Source organism: Prionailurus bengalensis, chromosome C1 (genome assembly GCF_016509475.1).
Source record: "Prionailurus bengalensis isolate Pbe53 chromosome C1, Fcat_Pben_1.1_paternal_pri, whole genome shotgun sequence".
Taxonomy (NCBI): Eukaryota; Metazoa; Chordata; class Mammalia; order Carnivora; family Felidae; genus Prionailurus; species Prionailurus bengalensis.
The window spans coordinates 37,308,147-37,329,147 of NC_057345.1; the positions used below are offsets into that span (position 1 = coordinate 37,308,147).

A 21,001-nucleotide genomic window follows, 5' to 3' on the forward strand; every position below is an offset into this window, starting at 1 on the left:
GACCGCATCTCCCCCTGCCCCACCTGACTGTCTTTCAAGCACTCACATCTCAGGGAATTAGAACATTAGGGCAAAACCCAAAGCCACATTCAGAGGCTGCCATTTGTTTATTGAGCTTCTGCTGGATTTAAACTCTGTGCAAAGCGCATCATATACCTCACCCAAACTGCAAAGGAAGCATTAATTTTGAGGTGGAAACTAGTCTCAAAGACTTTCAGGAACTGTCCTAGGACATATAGATTTCCGACCTCCCATATGTTCTTATGTAGTGAGTGTGGTGACGTTCATACCTTTGGGTAAGTAGCGTCCATCAGGGAAGGTGATGGGCTTGCTGAGCTCTCTTCTGACGCCTGGAACTGGCGGATAGAGTCGCAATGCCTCATTGATGCACATGGTGGGGTAGGGGATCTGGTCTAGGTGATCCCTGAAACAAAACTATCCTGAAGGACAGGCTAGACCCTGGCAAGCAGGGAATTCTCTAGTTGAGCGGGCAGGGCTCTCCCATCTCATGAGCACTCACCAGGTGATGGAGGTGCCGTCCTCCAGGAGACTCTGGATCTCCTCCCAGCATGTCTCTTGATGCTCAGCGTGTGTGGCCAGGGCATAGAAGCTCCAGGAGATGCCACTGGCTGTGGTGTCATGGCCCCCATACATGAGCATGTCCACTTTGGCATGGAGGCCCTTATCAGAAAGCTGCACCCGGTGACATGAATAGACACTTTCCCAAAGAAGACATCCAGATGGCCACAGGCACGTGACAAGATGCTCAACATCACTCATCATCAGGGAAATACAAATCAAAATCATACGGAGATACCACCTCACACCTGACAGGGTGGCTAAAATTGACAACTCAGGAAACAACAGATGTTGGTGAGGATACGGAGAATCGGAAACCCTCTTGCACTGTTCTGGGAATGCAAACTGGTGCAGCCATTCTGGAAAACAGTGTGGAGGTTCCTCAAACAAATAAAAATAGAACTACCCTACAACCCAGCAATTGCACTACTAGGAGTTTATCCAAAGCATACAGGAATGCTGATTCATAGCGGCACTTGTACCCCAATGTTTTTAGCAGCACTTTCAACAATAGCCAAATATGGAAAGAGCCCAAATGTCCATCAACTAATGAATGGATAAAGAAGATGTGGTTTAGGGGTGCCTCGGTGCCTCAGTCGTTTAAGCATTAGACTTTAGCTCAGGCCATGATCTCACAGTCCGTGAGTTCGAGCCCCGCATCGGACTCTGTGCTGACAGCTCAGAGTCTGGAGCCTGCCTCAGATTCTGTGTCTCCCTCTCTCTCTCTCTACCCTTCCCCTGCTCACACTCTCGCTCTGTCTCTCAAAAATAAATAAATGTTGAGTGTCAGGTCTCGACTGGGGAGGAAGATGGTGGCGTAGGAGGACACTGGGCTCACCGCGTCCTGCTGATCACTTAGATTCCACCCACACCTGCCTAATTAACCCAGAAAATCACCAGAAGACTAGCTAGAAGCTAGAAGAAAACCACTAGAAGACCAGAAGATTCTCCAGAGCCAAGCGTAGACGAGAGGCCCACAGAAGAGGGTAGGAAGGATGGAGAGGCGGTGCGTGCTACACGGACTGGCAGGAGGGAGCCGGGGTGGAGGGGCAGCCCGCCAGCAAAGCAGAGCCCCCGAGTCTGGCTTACAAAAGCAGAGGGGCTGGACGGAGTGTGTTCTGACAGCAAGCGGGACTTAATATCTGGAAGGTTATAAGTTAATGGCTCTGCTCGGAGAGCGGGAGGGCTGGAGGACAACAGGAGGGAGAGTTGTTGAGCCCCGGACGACAGAGCTCAGCTTGGCGGGGAACAAAGGTGCTCGCCAGCGCCATCTCCCTCGCCCATCCCCCAGGCAAAATCCCAAAGGGGACCATTTCCTGTCAGGGAACTTGCTTGCACCACACAAACACCCAACGCTGTGCTTCTGTGGATCCATCCCTCTGGCGGCAGGTCTGACTCCCTCCCGGTGCTGCAGGGCCCCTCCCGAAGCGGATCACCAAAGAAAAAGCGAGCTGAGCCTACCCCTCCCACCCCTGTGCACCTTGCTGATCCACCCCAGCTAATACGACAGATCCCCAGCACCACAAGCCTGGCAGTGTGCAAGTAGCCCAGATGGGCCACGCCACCCCACAGTGAATCCCACTCTTAGGAGAAGGGAAGAGAAGGTACACACCAGTCTGACTGTGGCCCCAGCGGTGGGCTAGGGGCAGACATCAGGTCGGACTGCAGCCCCACCCACCAATGCAAGTTATTCAAGACAGCACAAGAGAAGTGCCCTGCAGTTCTGCACCACTCCAGGGACTATCCAAAATGACGAAACGGAAGAATTCCCCTCAAAAGAATCTCCAGGAAATAACGACAGCTAACGAACTGACCAAAAAGGATTTAAACAATATAACAGAAAGTGAATTTAGAATAATAGTCATAAAATTAATCGCTGGGCTTGAAAACAGTATAGAGGACAGCAGAGAATCTATTGCTACAGAGATCAAGGGACTAAGGAACAGCCAGGAGGAGCTAAAAAATGCTATCAATGAGCTGCAAAATAAAATGGAGACAGCCACGGCTCGGATTGAAGAGGCAGAGGAGAGAATAGGTGAACTAGAAGATAAAATTATGGAAAAAGAGGAAGCTGAGAAAAAGAGAGATAAAAAAATCCAGGAGTATGAGGGGAAAATTAGAGAACTAAGTGATGCACTAAAGAGAAATAATCTACGCATAATTGGTATTCCAGAGGAGGAAGAGAGAGGGAAAGGTGCTGAAGGTGTACTTGAAGAAATCATAGCTGAGAACTTCCCTGATCTGGGGAAGGAAAAAGGCATTGAAACCCAAGAGGCACAGAGAACTCCCTTCAGACGTAACTTGAATCGATCTTCTGCACAACATATCATAGTGAAACTGGCAAAATACAAGGATAAAGAGAAAATTCTGAAAGCAGCTAGGGATAAATGTGCTCTAACATATAAAGGGAGACCGATAAGACTCATGACCGATCTCTCTACTGAAACTTGGCAGGCCAGAAAGGAATGGCAGGAGATCTTCAATGTGATGAACAGAAAAAATATGCAGCCGAGAATCCTATATCCAGCAAATCGGTCATTTACAATAGAAGGAGAGATAAAGGTCTTCCCAAACAAACAAAAACTGAAGGAATCTGTCACCACTAAAGCAGCCCTACAAGAGATCCTAAGGGGGATCCTGTGAGACAAAGTACCAGAGACATCGCTACAAGCATGAACCTACAGACATCACAATGACTCTAAACTCATATCTTTCTATAATAACACTGAATGTAAAAGGACTAAATGCGCCAACCAAAAGACATAGGGTATCAGAATGGATTAAAAAAAAAAAAAACCAAGACCGATCTATTTGCTGTCTACAAGAGACTCATTTTAGATCTGAGGACACCTTTAGATTGAAAGTGAGGGGATGGAGAACTATTTATCATGCTACTGGAAGTCAAAAGAGAGCTGGAGTAGCCATACTTATATCATACAAACTAGACTTTAAATTAAAGGCTGTAACAAGAGATGAAGAAAGGCATTATATAAGAATCACAGGGTCTATCCATCAGGAAGAGCTAACAATTATAAAAGTCTATGCGCCGAATATGGGAGCCCCCAAATATACAAAACAATTGCTCACAAACATAAGCAATCTTATTGATAAGAATGTGGTAATTGCAGGGGACTTTAACACCCCACTCACAACAATGGATAGATCATCTAGACACAGGATCAATAAAGAAACAAGGGCCCTGAATGATACATTGGATCAGATGGACTTGACAGATATATTTAGAACTCTGCATCCCAAAGCAACAGAATATACTTTTTTCTTGAGTGCACATGGAACATTCTCCAAGATAGATCACATACTGGGTCACAAAACGGCCCTTCAAAAGTATACAAGAATTGAGATCATACTATGCATACTTTCAGACCACAATGCTATGAAGCTTGAAATCAAGCACAGGAAAAAGTCTGGAAAGCCTCCAAAAACATGGAGGGTAAAGAACACCCCACTAAAGAACAAATGGGTCAACCAGGCAATTAGAGAATAAATTAAAAAATATATGGAAACAAACGAAAATGAAAATACAACAATCCAAACGCTTTGGGATGCAGCGAAGGCAGTCCTGAGAGGAAAATACATTGCAATCCAGGCCTATCTCAAGAAACAAGAAAAATCCCAAATACAAAATCTAACAGCACACCTAAAGGAAATAGAAGCAGAACAGCAAAGACATCCTAAACCCAGCAGAAGAAGAGAAATAATAAAGATCAGAGCAGAAATAAACAATATAGAATCTAAAAAACTGCAGAGCAGATCAATGAAACCAAGAGTTGGTTTTTTGAAAAAATAAACAAAATTGATAAACCTCTAGCCAGGCTTCTCAAAAAGAAAAGGGAGATGACCCAAATGGATAAAATCATGAATGAAAATGGATTATTACAACCAATCCCTCAGAAATACAAGCAATTATCAGGGAATACTATGAAAAACTATATGCCAACAAACTGAACAACCTGGAGGAAATGCACAAATTCCTAAACACCCACACACTTCCAAAACTCAATCAGGAGAAAATAGAAAGCTTGAACAGACCCATAACCAGTGAAGAAATTGAATCAGTTATCAAAAATCTCCTAACAAATAAGAGTCCAGGACCAGGCGGCTTCCCAGGGGAGTTCTACCAGACGTTTAAAGCAGAGGTAATACCTATCCTTCTCAAGCTATTCCAAAAAATAGAAAGGGAAGGAAAACTTCCAGACTCATTCTATGAAGCCAGTATTACTTTAATTCCTAAACCAGAGACGCAGTAAAAAAAGAGAACTATAGGCCAATATCCCTGATGAATATGGATGCAAAAATTCTCAATAAGATACTAGCAAATTGAATTCAACAGCATATAAAAAGAATTATTCACCATGATCAAGTAGGATTCATTCCTGGGATGCAGGGCTGGTTCAACATTCGCAAATCAATCAACGTGATACATCACATTAATAAAAGAAAAGATAAGAACCATATGATCCTGTCAATCGATGCAGAAAAAGAATTTGACAAAATTCAGCATCCTTTCTTAATAAAAACCTCGAGAAAGTCGGGATAGAAGGAACATAATTAAACATCATAAAAGCCATTTATGAAAAGCCCACAGCTAACATCATTCTCAATGGGGAGAAACTGAGAGCTTTCTCCCTGAGATGAGGAACACGACAGGGGTGTCCACTCTCACCGCTGTTGTTTCACATAGTGTTGGAAGTGCTAGCATCAGCAATCAGACAACAAAAGGAAATCAAAGGCATCCAAATTGGCAAAGATGAAGTTAAGCTTTCACTTTTTGCAGATGACATGATATGACACATGGAAAATCCGATAGACTCCACCAAAAGTCTGCTAGAACTGACACATGAATTCAGCAAAGTCACAGGATATAATATCAATGTACATAAATCAGTTGCATTCTTATACACTAACAATGAAGCAACAGAAAGACAAATAAAGAAACTGATCCCATTCACAATTTCACCAAGAAGCATAGAATACCTAGGAATAAATCTAGCCAAAGATGTACAAGATCTGTATGCTGAAAACTAAAGAAAGCTTATGAAGGAAATTGAAGAAGATATAAAGAAATGGAAAAACATTCCGTGCTCATGGGTTGGAAGAATAAATATTGTCAAAATGTCAATACTACCCAAAGCTATCTACACATTCAATGCAATCCCAATCAAAATTGCACCAGCCTTCTTCTCAAAGCTAGAACAAACAATCCTAAAATTCATATGGAACCACAAAAGTCCCCGAATAGCCAAAGGAATTTTGAAGAAGAAGACCAAAGCAGGAGGCATCACAATCCCAGACTTTAACCTTTACTACAAAGCTGTAATCATCAAGACAGCAATGGTATTGGCACAAAAACAGACACATAGACCAGTGGAATAGAATAGAAACCCCAGAACTAGACCCACAAAAGTATGGCCAACTAATCTTTGACAAAGCAGGAAAGAACATCCAACGGAAAAAAGACAGTCTCTTTAACAAATGGTGCTGGGAGAACTGGACAGCAACATGCAGAAGGTTGAAACTAGACCACTTTCTGACACCATTCACAAAAATAAACTCAAAATGGATAAAGGACCTGAATGTGAGACAGGAAACCATCAAAACCCTAGAGGAGAAAGCAGGAAAAGACCTCTGTGACCTCAGCCACAGCAATTTCTTACTTGACACAACCCCAAAGGCAAGGGAATGAAAAGCAAAAATGAACTATTGGGACCTCATGAAGATAAAAAGCTTCTGCACAGCAAAGGAAACAACCAACAAAACTAAAAGGCAACCAATGGAATGGGAAAAGATATTTGCAAATGACATATCGGACAAAGGGCTAGTATCCAAAATCTATAAAGAGCTCACCAAACTCCACATCCGAAAAACAAATAATCCAGTGAAGAAATGGGCAGAAAACATGAATAGACACTTCTCTAAAGAAGACATCCGGATGGCCAATAGGCACGTGAAAAGATGCTCAACGTCGCTCCTCATCAGGGAAATACAAATCAAAACCACACTCAGATATCACCTCACGCCAGTCAGAGTGGCCAAAATGAACAAATCAGGAGACTATAGATGCTGGAGAGGATGTGGAGAAACGGGAACCCTCTTGCACTGTTGGTGGGAATGCAAACTGGTGCAGCCACTCTGGAAAACAGTGAGGAGGTTCCTCAAAAAATTAAAAATAGACCTACCCTATGACCCAGCAATAACACTGCTAGGAATTTACCCAAGGGATACAGGAGTACTGATGCATAGGGGCACTTGTACCCCAGTGTTTATAGCAGCATTCTCAACAATAGCCAAATTATGGAAAGAGCCTAAGTGTCCATCAACTGATGAATGGATAAAGAAATTGTGGTTGATATACACAATGGAGTACTACGTGGCAATGAGAAAGGATGAAATATGGCCCTTTGTAGCAATGTGGACAGAACTGGAGAGTGTTATGCTAAGTGAAATAAGCCATCCAGAGAAAGGCAGATAGCATTGTTTTCACTCTTATGTGAATCCTGAGAAACTTAACAGGAACCCATGGGGGAGGGGAAGGAAAAAAAAAAGAGAGAGAGAGAGATTAGAGTGGGAGAGAGCCAAGCATAAGAGACTCTTAAAAAATGAGAACAAACTGAGGGTTGATTGGGGGGTGGGAGGGAGGGGAGGTTGGGTGATGGGTATTGAAGAGGGCATCTTTTGGGATGAGCACTGGGTGTTGTATGGAACCAATTTGACAATAAATTTCATATATTTTAATTAATTAATTAATTAATGTTAAAAATTTTTAAAAAGAAATGTGGTTTATATATACAGTGGAATCCTACTTGGCAATGAGAAAGAATGAAGTCCTGCCATTTGCAACAACATGGATGGAACTCTAGGGTGTTTTGCTAAGTGAAATAAGTCCCTCAGAGAAAGATATCGTATGTTGTCACTCATACGTGGAACTGGAAAAACTTAACAGAAGACCATGGGGGAAGGGAAGGGGAAAAAATAGTTTCAAACAGAGAGGGAGGCAAACCCATAAGAGACTGTTAAATACAGAGAACAAACAGGGTTGATGGGGGTGGGGCGCTGGGGAGAGGGTGAAATGGGTGATGAGCATTGAGGAAGGCACTTGTTGGCATGAGCACTGGGTGTTGTATGTAAGCAATGAATCATGGGACTCTACCCCCAAAACCAAGAGCACATTGTATGCACTATATGTTAGCTAACTTGACGATAAATTATATATGAAAGAATTAAAGGAAAGCAGCCTCCATCTTCCATGACGGAAGGGGAGGTGAAAAGGCAGGGTTTGCCCCACTCTTCCAAGCTTGTGGGCAAAGCCTCAGGCCTCCCCTGTTCACACTCACTTTGGCAAAGAGGAGGATGTCTAGGAAATCCGAGTGCCTCTTGCTCCTGACCTTCTCCAGCTCTCCCTCTTCCTGCAGCTGACCCTCCATCAGCTGGATCACTCAGTCTGTCCCAGAACAGAGTCCCAGGCAGAGCTGAGAGCTCTGGGTGCCCAGACACAGCTACCCCCCTTGGCCCACCTGCCCCCAGCTGTCCCAGCCTGGGTGCCAGCTGGATCAGGAGGAGAGTGGTAATGGGTGTGCATGTCAGGGTGAGAGCTGTAGCACCATATGCTTGCGGTCAGGTCACCCCTCAACAGGACAGCCCAGGGAGGCTCTGCTTGAATGCTGCTGGCAGGGGGTCTCATTCAATCTTCACCCACGTGCTGACACATGTCAGCTCCTGCACAGCACTGGCATCCTAACACCTGCACCGGGGGGGCACCCAGTGTGGGTGTGTCCCAGCCCCTGGAGCGGCCGTGGGGCAACAGGGCTCTGCCTGAGTGTTTGGGGCCAGTCCCTTTGGGATGTGTCCGATGAAGTGGGGGAGCTGCCCAGGGATCAGAGTCCAACCTGTGTGTTGGCAGGCCTGCTGGTTCCAGCAGCCTTCAGGCATCAGCTTGTTGATGATGCTATTCTGGTGGAAAGCATTCCTCTTTTGGGGGGTGGGAGGGAGTGGTAAGGTTTCTAACATCCCCAGTTGCCTGGAGGTAGGACTGGGAGATCCTGAATGGGGAGGATACAGAAGGGCCTTGATCGAAGGAGACATCTGCCCTGGAGTGGATTGGGCCTGTAGATGGAGGGTTCCTCAATCAGTGGGACAGGCAACCAGAGGCATTCACCATTACTGTCTTATGCCCTCGAGACCCTCAGTCCTTTATGAGTGATATGGACAGCCAGGCTTCTCCCTATGCCAGGGATCAGGGATCTGTGCCTAATGAAGGCTTGATGCGGGCTGGATTTGACTGTGGCGTGGGGCTTTCTGCAGAATGTGACTGTTTGAGCTGGGAAACACCCAAGCTGCCCTACCTACCTCTCAGGATAAGTCCACACCAGATGGTAGGAAATAGGACCTGGCAGCTGAGAATTTCACTGACCTGTCTGCTTGCTGGCTGCTGTGGTAGCTGAAGGCACACCTCCTAATGGTGTCCAAGGTCATTAAGTAGACATATCCAAAGTTCTCCACATATGAATTCAGTTTGATGAGGTCCTCCCATTTGTCCTGTGGTGGAGGGACCCATTAATCCTCTACTCCTCCAGAAGGCCCATGCTGACAAGGCTAGGCTCTCTCTCTGTCTCTCCAAATATTCTGATGACATGTCCTCTCTTTCTAAAGTGGATGTATTTTCAGCAAAGTAGGAACTTATAGCAAGTACGTGTTTGTAATGTGGTGAGTATTTTCTTGGGAATTTTTGTTGTATAATTAATCACAATCTCTTATAACTTAGGAGCAAGTGATGGTGCTAACCACCTTTTTGCAGACCAGAAAACTTTGTTTCCCAGGCACAAAGGGGAAATCTTTTCTGTCCTTTTGATCTAGAGACAAGAAACAAGTGAAGTCCCACATTAGAGAGCAAGTGTCAGGGGAGGAGAAAGGCTAAGAGGCCAGTACTGGTGTTCCTAAGGAAGGGATATCAGGGACCTAGAATCCTTTTGTTCAACAAAAGTCAGCTGAGTACAGTTAGTGAGAAATAGGGTCCTGCTCAGAGGCAATATTATGGCATGACCCAGCCCTGGTCTCCATTTCCTTCTATGGAATGTCTAAAACCCATGTAGCAGAAGTCTTCAGCGCTAGCCCAGAGCCCACCTCAGTGACATCCTGGGGTGTTCACCTGCCACTGAAGCTACCACTGCCCAGGCCAGCCAGGGCCACTTGTCCTGTCATCCAGGGAGATCAACTGCTTTTCCTGTCCAAACCAAAGACATGAAATGAGAGAAGGGACCCTGGATCCACCATGGCTCTCTTTTCTGTGGGCAATGAACACAGAGTGGAGGCAAGCTGGTGTCTGGGTACTTTTCTGTCCCATATACTCTTCAGGACCTCTGTCTCATAGTAAGGTATAAGTGCATGATTTCAGGAGCTATGCCTGATGGATGTCTCCAGGACACACCTGCCTGAAAGTGGACTCTGTGATCTGTGCTGTGGGTGTGAGTGTGCAAGTGAGTGAGGGCCGGACTTACCAGCACCATGCAGACACAGTCGGACATGAGCCCCACGTAGGGCTTCAGGATGTCATAGTGGAAGGCTGGGGTCAGCACCCACTAGTGCTGGAACCACCTCTGCCCTTTCAACAGGAGCAAACCGTACCCTGGGCCACAATGGGGGTGTGTGGGCGGAGGTACTCCCAAGAGTTGTCCAGGGAATGTAGGAAGAACACAAGGTGTGAGAAGAAGGGCATCTTGGGCAATGCAGGTAGGCCAGTGTATGTCGGGAAGGTGACTTCACAAATGCTGGCTCACAGCAAGTGGTCATGACAGCTGAGAGATCAAGGTGGAAACTGAGTGGGGTGCCAGTCCTAGAAGGACTATGGTGAAAAGTCAGGCTAAGATCATTCTATCACTGCAAAGTGATGTGGAAGAGGTTGAGCTGCAGGAGGGCTCTCCCCACCATAAGAAAGTGTTTTATCAGCAAGGATCGGAGAGAATGTGGCTCCATTTAGAGTTGAGGGGTGTGAGTGACTGTGGTGCCGGTCAGCTCTTGTTTAATCTGGGCCGAATGGGTAGGTGTTGGCAAACCTAACCAGAAGGTGGACTGTAGTCCTGGTTAAATGTACTTACCTATCCAGGGAGCCAGAAATCTGTAATACCTTGACACTTTGGATGAAAGTTAAGAGGGGCATTACAGGAAACTGGAGTGGAACAAGGAAGGCAGCTTGGGCAAGGCCATTGTCACTGGTCCCATCATGAGGATTGTCACCCGGCAGTTTGTGTCCAGCCACCTCCCACATGCCACCCAAACCCAATTCTCTTTCTTTCCTGATAGTCGTTGTGGGCTCAGGAGGTCAGACTCTATGTCCACAGCACAGCCCCCCGGGAACAGGTGGGTGGATTGGGCAAAAACAAAGGCTTTGTTTTGCTGCCAAAGAAAAACCAAATCTCGTTTTTTCTGTAAGTTGTGGTGGCTCGCCCATCCCATTACTCACCATAGACAACCGTCAGAGGTGCCAAAGCCAAGTCATCTTGTGTAGGAAATTGTCTTTCACTTCTGAAATCATTAAAGTTTGACTAAGAAAGGAAAGAAAGAATTCTAGAAGATGAGAAGGAAGGAAGGAGGGAAGGAAAGAAGGAAGGAACGAAGGAAGGAAGGGGAGGAGGGAGGGAAGAATAAGAAGAGGAGAGAAGAGAAGAGGAAGAGAAAAAGAAAAGAAAAGAGGAGAGAAGGGAAGGGAAAAGAAGGAAAAGAAGGAGAGGAGAGGAGAGGAGAGGAGAGGAGAGGAGAGGATACTGTTTCAGAGTTCCGTTTCAGTAATTATTGGGCCTCATGCTGTCATGTGCACTGGGTGGATGCTTGGCAGAGGGTCAGGTGTTGATAGCTGACCCTCCAGTCTCTTCTGCAATTTCAAAGACCCAAGGGCATGTATCCAAGAGGCAAGAGCTGCTTCAACAGGTGTAAGGGTGTCTTCTCGCCAGATCACCCCAGGATCACATTCATGTAGTCAGGGTCATAGACCATGAGCTCCACCTATGTTCCCCACAGCCAGTGAGGACAGGCACATGGGAATTTCTCTACCCATTTCTGTAGGCATTGCAGATCATCTTCTTTTTGGAACTGTCACCAAAGGAAAGATAACTCAGTAAACCCTTTCCTCTGGCTCCAGGGTTAGAGTTGGGGTTAAGGGCTGGTGGACACAGGGAGAGAGTTCTGGATCTAGCTGCAGAATGAAGTGTTCAGAACTGTGTCTTATGTGGCACAAAAACCAGACACTCAGATCAACGGAACAGAATAAAGAACTCAGAAATGGACCCACAAACATATGGCCAACTAATCTTTGACAAAGCAGGAAAAAATATCCAATGGAATAAAGACAGCCTCTTCAGCAACTGGTGCTGGGAAAACTGGACAGCGACACGCAGAAAAAAGAACCTGGACCACTTTCTTACCTCATACATAAAAATAAACTCAAAATGGATGAAAGACCTAAATGTAACAGAGAAAGCTATCAAAATCCTTGAGGAGAAAGCAGGCAAAAACCTCTTTGACCTTGGCTGCAGCAACTTCTTACTCATCACGTCTCCAGAGGCAAGGGAAACAAAAACAAAAATGAACTATTGGGACCTCATCAAGATAAAAAGCTTCTGCACAGTGAAGGAACACTCAGCAAAACTAAAAGACAACAGACAGAATGGGAGACGATAGTTGCAAAGGACATATCGTATAAAAGGTTAGTATCCAAAATCTATAAAGAACTTAAACTCAACACCCAAAAACCAAATAATCCAGTGAAGAAATGGGCAAAAGACATGAATAGACACTTCTCCAAAGAAGACATTGGATGGCCAACCGACACATAAAAAAATGCTCAACATCACTCATCGTCCGGGAAGTACAAATCAAAACCACAATGAGATACCACCTCACACCTGTCAGAATGGCTAACATTAACAACTCAGACAACAACAGATGTGGGCAAGGATGTGGAGAAAGAGGATCTGTTTTGCATTGCTGGTGGGAATGCTAGCCGGTGCAGCCACTCTGGAAAACAACATGGAGGTTCCTCAAAAAATTAAAAATAGAACTACCCTACGACCCAGCAATTGCACTACTAGGTATTTATCCCACGGATACAGGTGTGCTGTTTCAAAGGGGCACATGCCCCTCAAAGTTTGTAGCTGCACTATCAACAATAGCCAAAGTATGGAAAGAGCCCAAATGTCCATCAATGGATGAATGGATAAAGAAGATGTGGTATATATACACAATGGAGTATTACTTGGCAACCAAAAAGAATGAAATCTTGCCATTTGCATCTACATGAATAGAACTAAAGGATATTATGCTAAGTGAAATTAGTCAGAGAAAGACAGATATCATATGATTTCACTCATCTGAGGACTTTAAGACACAGAACAGATGAACACAAGGGAAGGGAAACAAAAATAATATAAAAACAGGGAAGGGACAAAACATAAGAGACTCTTAAATACGGAGAACAAACAGAGGGTTCCTGGAGGGGTTGTGGGAGGGGGGATGGGCTAAATGGGTAAAGGTCATTAGGAATCTACTCCTGAAATCAATATTGCACTATATGCTAGCTAACTTGGATATAAATTTAAAAAAAAAAAAAAAGAGCTGCGTCCTATGACCTGGCCTCTGATCCAGACTCTGCTGGCTGTCCAAGGTTGGCCCTAAGGCCAGGTTCTGTCCTATTGTCAAGTAGAGTTAGGAGGCCTGACAATGATGTGCCTACAGAAACTTGTCGAGGATTGACTCCATGGTGTACAAAACTTTTGGAAGTCATTGGTACAACATTGGCATGAAAAATATATGACAACTTCTATCACTTGGTAACCAATTTGTCATATCATTATATTATTTGGAGCATGAAATGGTTTATATTTTAAAATTAAATTTATGTATTAACTTTAGTTTGCCATATTACTTTCAATAGTATCCAGCATGCATGTAAATGTTTGTTAGCATTGCATAGTGTTTGGGAGGTATATAGCTAAGTGAAAACTAAATAAATACAAAACTGTGTGCATGATGTAGTTTTACATATTGAATATGTACACAGTTGTTAAGTCTGGATATATAGAGATAAAAATGATACTGATCTATGGTTTTGATATTTGAGGGTTTTATCTCACTTTCACCTTGTAATAAAAAGAAACTTGTGTGAGCTTCCACCGTCTGCAGTAGTATCCTTCATCTCCTCAGTGGGGATTACAAAAGTCTTTGCTTTCTGACTTCGCTTTCTCTACTTTGCCTCCTGCCACACTGACCATTCCAGCAGCCCTGTTGCTCCTTCCCTGAAGATGCTGTTACTGTTGCTCCTCACACCTGCCCTGCAACACCTGCTTACATTTCCTGTCCTTTGTACACACTCTTTCCTCTACCTGGAGGGCCCTTCTACTTTGCCACAGAGCAACTGCCACTCCTCAGCTCTCAACACTCTGCTTTGCTCTCCACTTCTGGAATTCACATAGGCAATTGTTCCTGGACGTGTTCCCGTAGGCAACTCCCCTTATTTCTACCCCATCTATGTCACTCAAGCAACTCTCTGCTACATTGGCATCTAATTTCTGCCTGCTCCCCCCTGACAATCAGGATTTCCTAGTGCTGAGGTGACCTGTGCTACTGTAGGGCAGGTTCCTTCACTCAGCACATGTTACCGGAGCATTTACTATGTGCACGGCTCTGGTTTAAACACTAAGTTAGGATATAGCCATAGATCTTACCTGTTTGAAGCTTCTGCTGTACTTGAGGAGACAGACAGAGTAAGTGGCCATGACAGTAGATTATTAATGTGATAAAGGGAAACCCAAGTGTCTGGGGAAGCTTTGGGCACTCAGAATTGGACATTAGAAAGCCCTTCCTCATGCATTTGCTCATTCATCAAGTCATTGACCAACACCGTATTGGGTTACAAAGATGAATTAGAGGTGGTCTCTCCTACAAGGAGCTCACAACTCTGACACTGCAGACAAAAATAGCAGAGTCAGGTCAGCCCTGCTTTATTAGAAGGACAGTCCAGGGGAAAAAGAGTTGTCCTCTCCTCTCCTGAGATGCCCAGAAAAACATCTTGGAGGGGATGGACTTCGGCAGATGGCCATATGAGGGACAAGATTTATCCAGGGAGAAGGGAAAGTATGAGCAGCGCCATTGAAGGGGAATGCACAGGCAGGGGGAGACAATGAATGACTAGGGTACAGGAGGAGGTTAGGAAGGAGAAGGGAGAGAGCAGTGTTGGGGCACCAATATGGCATAGGAGCTGTTTCCAGTTCTCCACTTTATGGTCAAGCCACTAGAATGAAGGTGACTCCTTCTCTAAGGAAAGGCAGACATCAGAAGGCAAATCCTGATCGACTCCTACCATTGAACAATCCACAAAACCTTGTTGAGACCCTCACCATGTGGGTCGTTCCTTTGCTCTGGGCACCCTTCACCACCAGCCAGTGCTGTCAGTGCTGGGTGGGTATTGCTGCTCTTGCTGGCCCAGGCTGCCCTCCCATCTCTGGTCCAGCCCCTTCCTACCTCCTGGATGTGCCCAAAGAGCCAGTGGGAAGGAGGGGACGGGAAGCACTAGACCGCTTTGAGCAGCCACTGCCTGGGCAGGTAGAGCTTTGCTGCCTTGAGTAACAGCAGAGCCAGGCTTAGCAGAGAGGCCACCGGCAGGAGCCCAGAGACACTGCCCAGGGGTCTGGTGAGACTCAGCATAGAGACACTCATGGTGCAGGGACTGCTGGATTGCTGGCTGTTCCTGTCTGTCCCTGACAATGTCTGTCTTCCCCTGAGCACCCCAGCCCCATCACTGCAGGGAGGATTGCCCTGCCCACCTGGAGGGAGGGCAAAGGGAGAGGGCAGAGCTTTGACAGAGCTTTCAGAGTTCATTCACTGTGAGGATCCACCTTGGGAAACAGTGGGAGGAAAGCTTTCTCAGCAGACAGTGACGGTGGCTGGCAAACTCCCACTTGCCCTTCTCCCAATTAGTCATCCAATATTTCAGGAGCACCTCCTAAGTGTCAGGTGTACTAAGTGCCACAACACAGCTGCTTGAAAACAGACATGAGCCCTGACAGCAATAAGAGCACAGTCCAGTTACCAAGTTGAGAATGTGTGCCTTGGTTGGATTATTATCCCTTTTCAGAGAGCAGTCTTACAGGGGGCTAATGTGAGATGGCCACAGGAGAACCACTATCAAGAGCGTCAGCTGAGATTAGAATCAGGGGTTCTCCCGACCACTTGCCTCATCTGCCTCAGCAATGTTCCCCATGCTTGTCACTGTCTACCCACCAGTTTTGCCTGGGGCTGACTGTGCTGGCAGACAGAGCACCGGCCTTAGACTCAGATGCCCAACCCTAGGGCACACTCATGATCTAGGAAGCCAGTGACTTAGACTCCCTGAACTTCAGTTTCTCCTTCTGTAATGTGGCATAATCGTCCCTTTCCCAAGTTGCTCCCAGGAATGCACATTCATGCAGTCACTCATGCAGTCACTCAGCCAATGTTCTTGAGCTCACAGTCTAAAGGGTAAAAGTAGAGAGCTAACATTATAGGAAAACACAATAAAGCCTGTACTGAAAGAGCGAAGTGTAGGCCGGGCCCTACAAGGGAAGGAGAAAACAAAACAGGAGAGTGGGAGCTTTAAGGGTGAATAGGAGTTCACCAGGTAGAGTGCTAGAGAAGGGGATGGGCGCTAAAGGCTCATGGAGAGCCTATGAAAGCATATCTGATGGGGACAACTTAATCTCTTACTTGTTCCTGATTCTCTTCCCCAAAGTCAACTCTAGGCCCAAAATTCAGAAAAATAAAATCAAAGTATCTTCATGAGGATTTCTTTAGAAGGTACCTCCATGAGTCCCCCTTTCCTTCTGCCCTGTTCCTCACCCATCTCACTAACTCCAAAGTCCTTCTCTTTTGCCCAACCTCGTGACAGGAGATTCATTACACAACACACAGCACTGAACTTCTTAGCTCTCTCCCTTAAATCTGGGCTCCTGTCCAAACCCAGGGAGAGGTAACCACTTTACCCATTCCTCTCAACCTTGCCCCAGTTCTCTGTTTACTTCCCATCTCTCTCTGATCCCAGCCCAGAGAATTTGACCCTATTCCTTCCCTTACTTGGCCCTGCACCAGCTTTGCACCTAGCATACCAGGAACACTTGTGGAGGGAGGTTGGAAGTGAGATACTTGGGGTGGAATTCTGGGCGTCACTCTGTCTTTCCTCCCCGAATCCTCGATTTCCTCTATATAGTTGGGTGCATATACTTGTAAATAGCTAACATTTAGTGAGTGCTTACCATGCTCTAGGCACTGAGCAAAGAACGTTATATATTTTAACGCACAACTACTCTAACACAGTTTTTTTTAATGTTTATTTATTTTTGAAAGAGACAGAGAGAGAGACAGAGACAGAGAGAGAGAGAAAGCCAGGGCGGGGGAGGCAGAGAGAATGGGAGACAGGATTGGAAGTGTGATCTGCTCTGACAGTAGAGAGCCCGATGTGGGCTTCAAATTCATGAAACATGAGATCATGACCTGAGCCAAAGTCGGATGCTTAACCAACTGAGCAACCCAGGTGCCCCAATCCAAAACAGATTTTTTCAAATAAATCTCAAAATCTGAACGAGAACACCAAGGCACCCAGAGCTTAGTTGCCTTTCCAGCGTCAATATACTGGTAAGAGGGAGAGCCAGTGTTCAAAGCCAGGCAGTCTGGCCAGTCCCTTAAGGGGCTAAGTTTGTGTCATTTGGGAAACCAGCAAGACAAAACAGTACAGGACAGACCAGCGCACAGGAAGAATTAACGACAGGAGAGGCCAGACAGGCTAGAGGACAGGTGCGTAATCGAGAGTTACATGCCCAGTCAGGGCTACAGCCAAGTAGGAGGAGGGTAACAGAAAACTAGTAGGAGTCTTGGAAAAGGGTGAGACAGAGAAGGGCAGACAGTCTGATGGGAAAGAGGGGGAGATCATGGAGGTTGTGAGGGAGGCAGAAGACAGGGGACGGGAGACACAGACAGGAGACAGGATGGCAGGCAGGAGGTTCTAGGGCTCATCCTTGTCTGCACAGATTTTAGAGGAGCTTCCTGAGATGCAGGTGGATCCCATTCTTGGACCTCAACACAATTCTTGGCCAGGGAACAGGGACCCTGGAAGGATCTGGTGCCAGCTCAAAGCGGAGCAGGGTCAGGGCCACCGCCACCTTCATCTCGTTCATGGCAAACTGCTTCCCGATGCAGTTCCTGGGTCAGGGAGGGAAAAGGAAATGAGAAGTGGCCTCAATCCCCTTGCTGGGAACAGCACATGCAGGGCCCTCCTGCATGGGCCCGGCCCCAATCCCTTTCCTTCCCGGACACACACACATCTCGACCCAAGCCTTGCTTCACACTCTGCCCCTGACCTTTGACAAAGCCGACAGTTTTCCAGGACTAACTCCTACTCCTACCTCTGCTGTCAGCAGGCCTAAGATCCTTTAACAAGAGGGTCACCTTCCTGAGCCGCACAGGCAAGTAATGTGATTTCTGGCAGTGTTGTCTGGCCCTCTTCTGTCTCCACTGGCAGCCACACATCTTCCACCAACATCTATGAGGAAGGACTCATTCCCAGGGAGAAACCAAATCCTAGAGGCAATACCTGCAAACATAATCGGCTCTAAGCCCGTTCTGTGAAAGTGGATTCGCTATTTGAAGAATTGATAGATTTATGTATTCAGAAAAAAACTTGTTTCTAGTAACTCTTGGAAAGTTTCCTGAAGTTACTCTTTAGAGGACAATTTCAGCAGCATCGGAGGATTTCACAGCAGCCACTCTGGAGAACAGTCACCCAGCTCCACGGCCCCTTCAAGTCTGCTTTATGTTTTATACTCCAGGAAACTTTCAAATACCATGTGTCATGTATGAAACAGAGGCTTTTCTCTCAAAAGCAGTTTAATGTCTTCATTTGCATACATTTGCCCACTCAGCGTTGGACTGAGTGTAATGTTAATGTGTGTAGAGCCCAGACCATATATACTGATTTGACAACTGGGAAAATTGTCAAGTACATGACCATTACCATGTATTCAAGAATTCTTGTGGATAGATGCAAACATAACAGCCACACAGATTAGTCGAATACTTCATGGAACCCTTAAGAGGCTACAGTAACCATCCCCACGTATGACTTAAATATTTGAGATATGCAAGGCAGCTGAGAATGGACACACAGGCAAAGAAGTCAGTGGTTCAGTGCGGGGACAGAAAGGCGAGTGAGTAGGAAATTCTGGCTTGAGAATGTGCACAAAAGAAGTCTATTGATTCCATCCAGACTTTGAAATCAACAGCAGTTGAAAATTAACATGTGAGAAAATCTATTGTGCAAAGTCCTACTCATACAGTGAATCAAATACCAGAATGCAGTGAGCTTTGGATCAGCCACTGACACTGAATTGTAGCTACAGGTTAGGTATGAGCGATGGGTCAAAGTCTCCAGGTCATGTGGTGCTTACCAACTTTCTTTTGTAAATAGACAGGGATGCACCTTTTTCCTAGCACAGAGACACGCAACGGCATATCTGTAGGCACCCATATTAACATAGGAAGTCACAAACATCAGGTGTATACCCAGAAAACAGCCCCCAATCCCATCTTGGTACAAGTAACTCACCTTGCTCCTCCTGAGAAGGGCAAGAAAGCATGGCTGTGTCGGGCAGAACCCGGTGCAAACCGTGAAGGGTCAAACTCCTGCAGAGGGAGCACCAGGACTAGGACAGGTGTGGTCAAGCCCCTCCTTCCTATCAACCAGCCACCAGATGGACCACCCAGAGATGGGACAGGAGGATGCATTGGTCTGGAGAGCTCATCCCAGCCCCTCCTCCCAAGGCCATCATACCTCTGGGTTTGGCCACACATTCGGGTTGTGGTGAAGGGCATAAATGGAGAGGGACACCTGGAATCCTGTGGGAGACAAGAGAGAAGACGGATCATATCCATGCCACGAGGAGTCATGTGCATGCACAAACAGCCTGGAAGCCACAGTGAAAGCCACTGCTCATCATTGTGAGTGGAATGACTGTGTTGCAAGAGAGATGGGGTGGACCAGGAAAGCACCCGTACACTCATTACTAGAGAACCATGCCTGGGCTGAGAAGTAGGAAAGAACAGGAGGCTTACTTTTTGGAACAACTCAAGTGACAGAAAACTCACATTTATCAAGTAGCACCCTTAGGCCCTTGGGTAATATGCATGAACTCATTCAGTCCTCACAACAACCCTCCGGTGAAGGCATTCATGTCCCCATTGTCCATATCAGGCACCTTGAGCCTCAGAGAAGCTAAGCAATTTTCCTACAACCACACAGCTAGGGTGTGGCAGGCCTGGAGTTCAGATCAGAGGTGAGCCAACGGTGGCTCCAACCATGACTGGGTTCTCAGATCTGGTCATCAGGTGCTCTCTGCCACCAATCTGAGGGCTCCCCACAGACTGGACTGTCAAAATAATGACGGATTATTGGATTCCCTGAAGTGCTTCAATTACTGACCTCACAGGGAAGGAAAAACAACTCTGTCTAGCCCAGTGGGATTTTCTCTCCAGCATTCAAATCTCTGGATATTAGAAGTTTATGCTAATTTTGAAGCCCCCTCCTGAAGCCAACACCTCCTTGTAGAGAATGCAATGCATTGAGTCATTATTATTTTAACTGGCCTGTATATAGTATTTTGCCTTTGTTCCAAAGGAGTTATCTAAACATTGTGTAAAATCCTGAGGATATTCAAATAGATGTGTCTGGGAACAGAATTGGTCCACGAGTTCTGACTTGGAGTATGTAGTTTTAAATCAGAGAATGTCAGTGCCTTCAATGGGAGTGCTGTAGCATCACAAACCAATGGAATCTCACGGTAATAGAATGTTTTTCCTCGGTAAGAGTAGAAATGTAGGATTCTATGCATTTGAGATCTTAGAATTGAGATGCACCTTACAGGTTATTTGAGAGAAGCAACAAAAATAGAAAATAATCTCCATAGATAGGAAGAGGAACTAAACTTTACAACACTTTGGCAGTTCTCTGGCTCTGTGTCAGGCATTTTCTCTCCTCATCCAAACCAGAGAGGAAGTGTCCATTTATTGATGAAAAATGAAGACCAGACATATTCAGAACTACCCCGGGACCTGCAAATTTCTGACCTCCCATGTGCTCCTGCAGAACTGGTGCACGAGTGTGCTGACCTTCATACCTTTGGGTAAGGAGCGTCCATCAGGGAAGGTGATGGGCTTGTTGAGGTCTCTGTTGATGCCCGGAACTGGTGGGTAGAGTCGCAGTGCTTCCTTGATGCACATGGTGGTGTAGGGCATCTGGTCTAGGTGGTCCCTGAAACGAAGCTACCCTGAAGGACAGGCAAGATGCTGGCAAGCAGGGAATTCTCCAGTTGGGTGGACTGGGCTCTCCTATCTC

The 21,001-nt window shown here is 46.0% G+C and overlaps 1 protein-coding gene across 2 annotated transcripts in view; it reads right to left on the minus strand.

Annotated features, from left to right (window-relative positions):
• Positions 1–21,001, minus strand: part of LOC122480465 (cytochrome P450 4A11-like) — a 32,485-nt gene that overhangs the window by 4,157 nt on the left and 7,327 nt on the right. The window contains exons 9-12 of one of the 2 annotated variants that reach the window (XM_043574903.1): positions 20,784–20,917; positions 19,442–19,506; positions 19,217–19,293; positions 17,320–17,814 (exon numbers count right to left, since the gene is read on the minus strand). In XM_043574903.1, the coding sequence (XP_043430838.1) occupies positions 17,646–17,814; positions 19,217–19,293; positions 19,442–19,506; positions 20,784–20,917 (445 nt within the window). In that variant the 3' untranslated portion in view covers positions 17,320–17,645. Of the gene's footprint in view, positions 1–17,319; positions 17,815–19,216; positions 19,294–19,441; positions 19,507–20,783; positions 20,918–21,001 lie in introns of those variants that run through there. The other variant, XM_043574904.1, reaches the window with a different exon arrangement.